The sequence below is a fragment of the Teleopsis dalmanni genome, chromosome 1 (genome assembly GCF_002237135.1).
Source record: "Teleopsis dalmanni isolate 2A chromosome 1, ASM223713v2, whole genome shotgun sequence".
NCBI classification, from domain to species: domain Eukaryota; kingdom Metazoa; phylum Arthropoda; class Insecta; order Diptera; family Diopsidae; genus Teleopsis; species Teleopsis dalmanni.
In genome coordinates this window covers 81,435,457-81,446,497 of record NC_051846.1, presented here as the reverse complement: position 1 = coordinate 81,446,497, position 11,041 = coordinate 81,435,457, and the positions used below count along the sequence as shown (strand labels likewise).

The following is an 11,041-nucleotide window of genomic DNA, read 5'->3' as shown; positions in this document are numbered from 1 at the left end:
AATAATATAAAAATAATTTTTGCTGTTATAGCTTACTACTGTTCGAAACTTCTCTATTATTATATACATTTATAATAATTTATAATATATTTATAATATATCGCATGAATCTACATTGAATGAGCTGAATATAAACAAATATTTTAGTACATTTTACATATATAAATAAATGTTTAAATCCAGTTAAATATTAGCACATCTTGACTCAAATAAATGAAAAATGTCATAAATTATTTGTAACAAAAATGAACAAAATATGAGATAACAAATCTATAATAACGTAATCATAATTTTCCGTTGATAATATAAAGATTATTGAGAAATACGTAAATAGTGTCTACAAGGTAAAAAAAACTGACTGATAAGTCGTTTTTAAAGTGCATAACAAATGCAAAGGGAGAAAAAAATGCTTTGACAACTAAACACTTGTAGATAAAACGGAGAGATACTTATACAAAAAAATTCGCTTTAAGCAAATTATTGTTCTACAGTGACTATTAAAATGATCATTACTTTGAACAAAACTATAAATATATTACTGTTAAAAAAAAGTTATATATTTACCTGGTAATTGGAACAAAACGTCCATTGCAGTCAAATGAATCAATGGTCTCAATATCATCTTTAGTTAATTCAAAAGAGAATACATCGAAATTAGATGCAATGCGACTCTTAGTAACCGACTTTGGAATGGGAATATTGCCGCGTTCAACTTGCCAGCGAATTAGAATTTGTGCAGGTGTTTTCCCATATTTAGTAGCAATGGCAATAATCTAAAGAAACCACATAAGCATATAAAATAATAAAAGTAAATTATATGTAAAACCTTAGGATCATCCAACAAAACGGGGTCACCAGGCTTGGCCCAAGGACGATTAGGTGAGCCTAATGGACTATAAGCAGTAATAACAATATTTTTGGATTTACAAAATTCCATAAGTTTTTTTTGGTTCAAATATGGATGGCATTCTATTTGGTTAGTTACTGGTGGTATTTTAGCAGCTTGCAAAACACGTTCAATTTGACTTTTATTGAAATTGGATATGCCAATGGATTTGCAAAGACCAGCCTCAACAAGTTTTTCCATTTCTTTCCAAGTATCAACATAATCAACTTCAGAATAAAGTGTTTTACCGTCCGCATCAGATGGGAAAAGTTCACCATCTTCTTGGTATGCCATTGGCCAATGAATCAAATACAAATCCAAATATTGCAATCCCAAGTTCTTCAAAGTCTTTTCACATGCGGGACGAACTAAATCAGTGCGATGGAATGTATTCCAGAGTTTACTAGTTATAAACACATCCTCACTAGAAATATTGCATTGGTATAATTTGTTAAGAACTTAATAAATATTTTCAATATACCGCTTAACAACGCCTTCTTTAATTTTTACGCTTAAAGCCTCGCCTACTTCCTCCTCATTTTGGTAGACATGTGCACAGTCAATGTGACGGTACCCAATATCAATCGCATCTTTAACGGCTTGTGTTACCTCACCTTTTGGACTCTATTACGTGTTAAAGAAAGCAAAATTATTATAGTAATGTTAATTTTTAATAATTTACGTAGTTATATATAATTTTATATAATTATATTAAATATAAGTTTTATAAAATCTAAGTTGTTTTAGAAATATTACCTATTATGGTCTTATTAATTACGGATTTAGATATTGTTACATGGCTAAAGACTAAATTGTTTGCATATATATTAATTAACAAAATAATACTCTTGTTATTAGACTATTTCCTTTTTTATTATACATTTCGCTTATCTTAAAACTTTCATATAAAAAACTATTTTATTTATTATTATATATGTACATATTTACATACTAGCTATGATAACGTCTTCGCTTCAAAAAAATAAATTCCTTTAATTCATCCGATAATGGCTTTGCAATACTGTATAAAATATGTGATTATAATTATCACAAATCACTTTAATGGGAATTTAATTGAAAGCCAAAACTAATAAAATTTGTTTCTAAGCAAATATATTGTAATTTATAATTATAGTTTATTATTAAAAATGAAGACACAATTGTGTGTTACTACATATTTTCTCATCATTAAAATTAAATATATTAATTAATTATTTTTGATTTAAAATTTAATGGATTGTTTATATGTACTTCAACTGCTGGTTGGGGAAATGGGGGTTAAAATTAGGGCATCGATCATATCAATAACATGTCAAGTAGTGTAAGACATTTTGTGTTTGTATGTAATTATATAGTAATACATAGTAATTAATATTATAAAATTTTTGATCTGAATAATAAATAAGTATAAATGTACGTCGGTCCAAAATCGCTTTAAGGTAATATATTTAGATGAGTGGTTCCCAAGCAGTAGTCCGCGGAATACAGGTGGTTCACGAGATAGTTAAAAATTGTCCCGGAATCAAATTTATGAATGCATAGCTTGTATAGTGTGCACGAAGACCTCACTTATAAAAAAAATAAGTACAAAAATTTTACAAGTAATTATATGTACACCTATTTTATAGCCTATATATAATGTACCAATGCATACAGTTCATTATACTCATACCAGAGATGCATAAAACATATTAAAATAATCATACAGTTTATTATTCTTAAATTTTAGGTAACTATTAAAAATAAAATTATCATAGTGGTTCTTGATCAAAAAAAGTTTAGAAACCGCTAATTTAGATGTCATTATTGAAGCCCACAACAATCCACATGTGTAGTCCTTTACGGATGTGGTGAATGGCAGTTATTTATCGAAGTCTACAAATAGATAGGGCTCGTTAACCCAACCGTGCTTGGAACCGAAACATTTTTTATTCGAAAGTACTAGTGTTCTTCAATGAAAAATTCTCTAAAGGCCTATTAAAATGTTAATTCAAGATCTTTTTAAGGTAAGTCAATTCATGATATACATTTCTGCACTTTTAATTTAATATATTAAAAATATCTTATGAGCTTAAAAAAACTGATCTTAAGAAACTCGATCAAAATGGGGAGAGATATACCAGAAACTACATCGCAATACCTTATATAGGGACTTGTTAAAACTTACTTATTAATTTAGAACATGATGACTTGCACTTGCGAATTACATATGTATATATACATATGTATGTAAAAAATTCAAGGTCAAAACAATAAATTATAATTGTTTTAAAAAACTAATTTCTGTTGTTTACAATATTAGTAATAATACATTTCTATATAAATATATTTATTTATATATATATTTAATATATTAACATATTTATTTTATGTGAGCAATTATATATGTAATTATATATATATATATAACCAGAAGTGCAATTTTGCTATTCTATTAAAGCCTCATAAGAATAGTTTACGAGCCAGTGAAATATGCGATACTCGCACTGTATATATGTATGTAATATAATAAAAATGTCTGTTTTGTTTTAAACGTATGTATATTATATTTAATTATCTTGAAATAATATTAATAGAATATACATACATACATATATACACACACATTTAACAACACCGGTAAACATGACACGCGATCAGCGGTGTACCAAAACATTTATCTTTCTTTTATTTTAAACAAAATCAAGTAATTTATTTAATTTATTCTCATATTATTTTACAAAACAATATTTAAAACTTTTATAACATATAATACTAGCTCTAAAATTACAACAAAAAACTACAATTGTTACATATACTTACGCCCCAGGTGCCTAAACCAACAACTGGCATGGTTTTCCCATTGTTTAAAGTTACGTTTGGTACCGACATTTTTAACACTTTAATTAGTATAATTCAAAACACTATTAATTAAAATGAATTACTTGCAAAAATAATTACAATTTATTTTCTTACAGTAACTGCAAAAAAAACTAAACGAACCGGCTGCCAAGCAACTAAACATTGGCGTAGTCTTTGATGCTTTTATATACTTTTCGAAACAGCTGTCAGAAAGCTTTTATGTGCAAATGTCAAAATTGTATGGGTTTTGTGTACGTATAAAATTGTATTTAAAATATTAGAAAAAAGTAGTAATAATAGTATTTGAAAATAATATTTATTTGTTTAGGCCGTGTGCGAGTTAGAGTAAATTGAGGTAAAGTATGTATATATTATTTTTGGTTAAGTTTTCAAATTTATTTATATATATATTAAACATTGCATAAAATTTTCACAATGGTAATACCAAATTTACCTAATTTTTATCTAATTTACTCTACACGAAATTCTGGTAAATACCAACATTCGCTGCCATACCGACATAATTTACTAATTCCCTTAATTTACCATTAATTTACTAAAAATCGCAACGGCCTTAATATATTATTAAGCATTCAATAGAGACTTTCTCAATTATTTGATAATAGTGATTAATAATACTATTTTAATTAATATTATTGAACATTTTAATAGAGACTTTCTCAATTATTTGCATAATTAATTTTTGACAATAATAAAATAATGTAACCACAACTCATTAAATTATAAAATTGTATATATATATACCTATATATATATATACAATAGTATATCTTTAACAAAATATATATAAAAATGTATTTTTTTTTTAATATTAACACTGGACTACAGATATAAAGTTTCTTTTTTTTGAAATTTTGTAAGACTTCTGGGCTCGCAGATAATAGCGAGTTAAAGTTTAAAATTTGTGATGTTACAGTATTAGGGCTATACAATTTTTGTTTCCATAGTAAGAAAAAGAGGGATGTATGTATTTATTGAAAATTTATTCGAGATATGAAATTTGTATCTCTTAGTTTAAAAATTTTTTATCAACTCTTTAAAATTTGACGTTTTGAAATTTGACCTATTATTGTCAGAACTAAAAATGTCTGGGAAAAATACGGGTTGATTTGAACTTAGCAGCCTAAAACTAACATAAAACCGTTGAGGAATAAAGTAAGAGCAGAGTGTAATGTATTTTTTTTATAATTAATAATTTATTTTGTAATTATTTTTTATTATGTTACTGAATAATTTGTATATCTAATATCGTAATAAAAATTATATTCCATAGTGCGTTAATATTTTCTTATGATGGCGTCACGAGGATTGTGATATATCATTAGCTATAATGCATTTTATTTAAAGGGATAGTCCGGATGTTTTCTGGCACTTAATTAAAAAACAATAAGTTAATAAATATAAATAAATATATATAGAACCAACACAAATTTATATACTTACGTTTTGAAATGTACATGACGATAATTAATATTTAACTTATTCAACATCTTCATAGCTTCTTCAGTCAGCTCAAAATCATTAACTAAAATATTAGACCTAATGTGCGCCTTAGTGACCGATTTAGGTATAACTATATTGCCACGTTGTAACTGATATCTTATAAGAATTTGGGCTGGAGTCTTATGAAGAAGTTTAGCTAATTGTGTAATCTATGAAGGAAATTATAATATATAAGTAAATAAGCGTATAAGAAGAGTTGAATATATACCAAATAATGCTTACCTCTTTCCTTTGTATGAGAGGTTTATTACATGAATTGCAAAATGGATTTCGGGGCAAACCTAATGGACTATATGCAATCACTGCTATATCTTTTGATTCACAGAATTCTTTTAGTTTTTTTTGTGTTAAATAAGGGTGACACTCGATTTGGTTAACTGCTGGGTATATACTTGCATTTTTAAGTAAACGTTCAATTTGCGTTTCATTGAAATTGGATAGACCAATAGCTTTGCACAGACCATCTTCTACAAGTTTCTCCATTGCCATCCATGTATCAACAAAATCATTATATGAAAAAATTATTTCGCCTTCAGAATCTAAAGGAATGAGATCATTTCCTTCCTTAAAAGCCATTGGCCAATGCATTAAATACAAATCCAAATAATCTGTTTGCAAATTTTTTAAAGAAGTTTCGCAGGCTAACCTCACTAAACTCGGTCGATGAAAAGTATTCCATAGTTTGCTTGTTATAAAAATGTCTTTTCTATTTTAAAAAGAATTTGGAATTTGGAATTATTAAACAAAAAGTAGTTAATTATTCAGTACCGGCTTAGTTGAGTTCTTCTAAACATTGCACGCAATGCTAATCCGATTTGTTGTTCGTTGTGATGAGCGTGAGCGCAATCAAAATGACGATACCCGGCGTCAATTGCTGTCATCACTGCTTCTCCAACTTGATAGTCCAGACTCTAAAATTATCATTATTATTTAAATAATATTAAGCTATTTATGTAATTATACTAACGTTCCATGTACCCAACCCCAACATCGGAATTTCTTCACCGTTATTTAGAAGAACTGTTAACTTGGACTTGGGCTTTACGTCAATTTCTTCCGATGTAGAGCTACATATTTTTTCAACATATTAAATGTATTATTTTCACTTAACAATATAGTCAAATAGTAGTATATAATATATAAAACTAAGTAGTCCAAGTATTATTAAAATTGACAGAGATTTTTTAATAATTTTTAGAAATAATAAATACCTCACTATTTTGATGATTGGGGACACTTTATTTTTACGCTGATAAACATTATATATATAATTATTTAACGCTTTAAGTTCTCGGAAGTTAACTAAACTCTTAACAGTTTTCGCAAACATGGTGGAATATTCAAGCCCTAATTCCAAATCTACTACTCCAGTGGAATTCAACTCAGTAATGCATCACAGGTCAATTTTACACATTACGGTCTCGAAATTGACCGTATTTTAGTTAATTTAAGCCCTTCCAAAGAAATATATTAAAAAATATAGGTTTAATTTAGGAAACTTAAATCTAACATTTTTTTGAACTTTCTTAAGTCAAAATTTTTATTTTATAGAATTTTTAAAAATTATACTTTATTAAATATTTTAATTTATATTTGTGTTTTAAGATAAATTTTTTTATATAAAACTGAATCATATAATCCTTACATATAGTCTCATATCTACCAACAAGTATAGTAATTCAAAAGAAATATCTAGCATAATCTTATGAAAATTTTTAAGGAAACAGTAACAGACTTCTCAGTATTAAAACTCATGTGTGGATATTTGATTGAACACATAAAGTAATAACGGAGACAAAACAGATACCTCAATTCTATAAAAAAAAATAACTATATATAATAAAGCATCTGTACTTAATGCATCAGAACACAATAGATTTGCAAAATAATTTCAAATCACTACTAGGCTATGGATATAATGCCTAGAATATAAGCCAACAAATTTCTACAACTCACTTTATGAGTAAGAAAGCAAAAACTACATAGTTTATCCGTGACTGGGACATAGCTCCACAAACTGAACCAAAATATGCAAACAAATAATACCAAGTTCAAAATTCAAAACTGGAACTTGAAACAGCTTGAAAAGTGATGGCCAGAAATTATATAGAAATTGCTCAAGTAAACAATAATTCCGCAGAAAAGGAGATTCCTAGAATAAATACTAAAATTAATAAAGAATCCAGCATAATTAAAAGGATGAACTAAATCATTAACATTAGTAGGGAATACAAGAGAAATCTTTGTGGTTGAAACACTCTTTAAATGAGTTTCTGTATGCGCTACTATTTATATTGGCAATTAAATGCAATAAACCGCAGGTATTCTGCGCAAAGTATATGTATTGTTCTTTATTAACGACTACGATAAGACAATATTTGACATAAACAAAAGGAAATCTACATGAAAAATATATATTTATTGCAAAAAAAAAATATTTATATAATTCAAGATCAAATCAAATTCTTTATAACTCTTATATGTTAACTAACATATCCAAAATTAAAAACTGAATGAAATAGAAAAACCTATACAATCGATGAAAAATAACGAAGCGAGAGCTCCAGGCAAGGCTTCAAGTGACACTAGTGTCTCTTAGCTAATATATCTAAGCTAATATCTTCTATCTCTCTTACTTACAATATACTTGTATATACTGAATGCCTTGTACTTACAATGTCTTATATTTATTCGCAAGTACACTCCGATTTATTAGATTTCACAAATGGATAATCCGGATGATGTTTCGCACTACAATAAATACAATACTTAAAAATTAAAAAAATATATTTTAAATATATATATATATGTATATATATATATATATATTTAATAATGGTTTAAAAGTTTTGATAATTGAATTTTGAATTTTAAAACTTTTTAAAACTACTATTGTTCTTACTCAGAGAATGTAATGAAGCGAAAATCTCGGTTCATTTCGTCCAAAGAGGACATGTTTTCTTTTGATAACTCAAAATCTTCAATATCGAAATTGGATGTAATGCGATCTTTATTAACTGATTTCGGTATAACGATATTTCCACGTTGAAGTTGATAGCGAATGAGAATTTGTGCAGCAGTTTTCTCAAACTCAAACGCCAACCTCTCCACCTACAAGTACAAATTGAAAATATGAAATACAAACTTTTTAAAAAAATTAAAATTGAGTCTTCTTTTATTAGAACATCTATATGTTGTTTTAATAAATGTACTCATATGTTTACAGCTGCATATAAAATAAGTTAACAGTAACTAAATTCTTCAATACTTAACTTATCAGCGAATATGGTAAAAGTATAATCCAATCTTCATACAATCTATTAAATATTATACTTACTTCACTCTCTTCCATAATAATTGGTTGTTTCTTTCCTTTCCAACCAGGGTTATTAGGTGAACCTAAGGGACAATACGCAGTTATTGCTATGCATTTCGATTTACAAAACTCCATAAGACTTTTTTGTGTCAAAAATGGATGACATTCTATTTGATTCACTGCTGGTGGTATTTCACAATTTTCTAAAAGAACTTCAAGCTGATCTTCATTAAAATTCGCTACTCCAATTGATCTACATCGCCCATCCTTAACAAGTTGTTCCATCTCTTTCCAAGTTTCAATAAAACTAACTTTTGAAAACAATAATCTTTTACAAGCATCTCTCGGAAAAAGACTGCCACCTTCCCTAAAAGCCATCGGCCAATGCATTAAATACAAATCCAAGTATGATGTATCCAGATCCGTTAACGTCTTATAACAAGCGGGGCAGACTAAATCTGGCCGATGAAATGTGTTCCATAGTTTGCTTGTTATAAACAGTTGTTCTCTATTATACAACATACATTCTTAATAAGTATATTAAAAATATGACTTTCATTTAATACCTATCTAAATACTGTTCTTCTAGTGCTGCGCTAAGGGCTGGTCCGATAATATGTTCATTCCTGTACACGTGAGCACAATCGAAATGTCGATACCCCACAAGTAATGCAATTCTCACCGCTTCGCCAACATCTGCCTCTGAACTCTATCATAAAAACAATGTGTAGTTATTGGATATTAAGATTATAGAAATATTTGTATTATAGTCACATTCCATGTTCCCAAACCTAACATAGGTACTTCGTAGCCACTATTTAGAACTAACTTAAACTTCTTGTCTAGTTTTCTATTGCAAGATTTCGGCATTGTTGGACTGGAAAAGAAAATATACTTTTTAATTCTAGGCAGTACTATTAATGCTAATAATAATATGGCTTTTAAATAGTTTTATTACAATAATAATAATAAATATCATACTAAAGCTTTTGATTTAGCTAATAATTGCAATTGCCTTGAAAAACCAAAGTGTCATTATTTTAATTCTTAGTATATTACAAGAATAATATAAAAGTTCTAAATTGTTCTTAATAATTTGTTCCATTTTCAAGAATATCTCAAGATTAAGTAAGTAAGTAAGATTAAAATTTAATGAAGCAAGTGACATATATGGTACATTCATATAAGCAACGATTATTAAGAAAAATATTACAAGTACTCCAAAATTCTTTTTCCAAGAGAACAAATATCAATAGCACTACTCAATCGGAGCTTAATATACTCACGATCAGATTGAAATCATCCAATACATTTGAACGGAATTACAAATCATTTACAAAGAACATAAATTATCGACATCATATGTTATCTAGCAATTTCAATGATGGACAATAATAAAACAGTTTCACTTTATGTGATAAGTAAATTTCAGATCAACGGTAATCTTCTAGAAAAGCATCACCGCTGGAACATCCATGTATTAAGGTTAGAGAAATATATGCTGATATTAGCATTGCAAGAAATTCCTGAAATATACTACTAGAAGTAACATATGATATAAACGAATATGAAACGACTATGAAATAAACGAAGACGCATTTCAGGACCATGTGACATCAACTTACCATACAAGAAGGGCTGACTGGAAACAGTGTATAGACAGTTAAAAATGAATAACAATATACAAAATATATCTCAACAACAATAGCAATACAAAAATGTTCCCACTTTGTAACTACATTAATATAAAAATATTAGTCATTTTAAAGGTAACTCCTAGATTTCGTCCTTTTATAGAGCTCCATATGCTGTTAGTTACGAACTATATTTTCGTATAATAAAAACGGATTGATATTGTATCAATTGATGTGTACGTTTTTTAGAAACGCTAAAAAATCGCAAAACACAAATAATTGCATCAATCAAAATAAAAGCATCCAGTGAAGAAGTTTCTATATCCATTAACCAAAGTTCTGAACCCAATTTAAACCAATTTGCTTATTTAAGCACCACAATCTCAACAAAGTACAGTGTAACAAAATATATATTCAAGCGGATCTTCAAACCCAAAAATCTCTTCAGATCTGTTAACAGCTATGAAAAATCAAAGATATATACGTATACACTACATTTAAATCGAAAGTCTTAAATGTAGTACAATATGGAAACGATACTTGGTAAAGTATAAAAGCTTTGAACATCAAATGACAATATTTCACGGATTAATTTAATTTTGACCATCGTTCCATACGCAAGACGTCAACAATAAAAGTGTGTAGCTTATAACGTTATAAGGGAAATAACTTTGATTGATTAACTCAAGAAATTCGGAACATTTCTGAAATATTTATTTTGTGCTCAAACCACCATTTTGCTCAACCAAACTGAAGCTTTGTCACTGTCATGCCCTCGTGGCCAAAAACATGGTTACAAAGCCATGCCCTCAGTATATTGTGCAATGACAATACCCGGAC

The 11,041-nt window shown here is 27.9% G+C and overlaps 2 protein-coding genes across 4 annotated transcripts; both read right to left on the bottom strand.

Moving 5' to 3' along the window:
* Positions 1 to 545: 545 nt before the first annotated feature.
* LOC119669749 (aldo-keto reductase family 1 member B1-like) lies at positions 546 to 3,917 on the bottom strand. The gene is made up of 5 exons (XM_038079765.1): positions 3,842 to 3,917; positions 3,689 to 3,765; positions 1,368 to 1,510; positions 827 to 1,310; positions 546 to 773 (listed from the first exon to the last, which is right to left on the bottom strand). The coding sequence occupies exons 1-5, from the start codon at positions 3,888 to 3,890 to the stop codon at positions 561 to 563; spliced, it is 966 nt and encodes a 321-aa protein (XP_037935693.1). The 5' UTR covers positions 3,891 to 3,917; the 3' UTR covers positions 546 to 560.
* A 1,078-nt stretch (positions 3,918 to 4,995) lies between these two features.
* On the bottom strand, positions 4,996 to 9,459 carry LOC119670531 (aldo-keto reductase family 1 member B1-like). Of its 3 annotated transcripts, none has more exons than XM_038080827.1 (6): positions 7,927 to 8,002; positions 6,219 to 6,318; positions 6,020 to 6,162; positions 5,474 to 5,957; positions 5,192 to 5,400; positions 4,996 to 5,119 (listed from the first exon to the last, which is right to left on the bottom strand). In XM_038080827.1, exons 2-6 carry the CDS (start codon positions 6,240 to 6,242, stop codon positions 5,086 to 5,088), a joined length of 894 nt encoding a protein of 297 aa, XP_037936755.1. In that variant the 5' UTR covers positions 6,243 to 6,318; positions 7,927 to 8,002; the 3' UTR covers positions 4,996 to 5,085. The 3 variants fall into 3 exon arrangements, with proteins under 3 accessions (XP_037936755.1, XP_037936753.1, XP_037936754.1); XM_038080825.1 differs by lacking the exon at positions 7,927 to 8,002 and adding an exon at positions 6,463 to 6,760; XM_038080826.1 differs by lacking the exons at positions 4,996 to 5,119; positions 5,192 to 5,400; positions 5,474 to 5,957; positions 6,020 to 6,162 and adding exons at positions 8,154 to 8,362; positions 8,589 to 9,075; positions 9,134 to 9,276; positions 9,342 to 9,459 and having other exon boundaries at positions 6,229 to 6,318.
* Positions 9,460 to 11,041: the final 1,582 nt, after the last annotated feature.

Bases quoted from the DNA above. Each gene is read 5' to 3' on its own strand.
- LOC119669749 (XM_038079765.1), bottom strand. From the start codon at position 3,890: ATGTTTAGTTGCTTGGCAGCCGGTTCGTTTAGTTTTTTTTGCAGTTAC. The intron at 1,511-3,688 runs GTAAGTATATGT...AACACGTAATAG, and splicing joins TTGGTTTAGGCACCTGGGGC to AGTCCAAAAGGTGAGGTAAC. The intron at 1,311-1,367 runs GTATATTGAAAA...CAATATTTCTAG, and splicing joins AAAGAAGGCGTTGTTAAGCG to TGAGGATGTGTTTATAACTA.
- LOC119670531 (XM_038080825.1), bottom strand. From the start codon at position 6,581: ATGTTTGCGAAAACTGTTAAGAGTTTAGTTAACTTCCGAGAACTTAAA. The intron at 6,319-6,462 runs GTATTTATTATT...AAAAATATGTAG, and splicing joins CCAATCATCAAAATAGTGAG to CTCTACATCGGAAGAAATTG. The intron at 5,401-5,473 runs GTAAGCATTATT...TTTCCTTCATAG, and splicing joins CTCTCATACAAAGGAAAGAG to ATTACACAATTAGCTAAACT.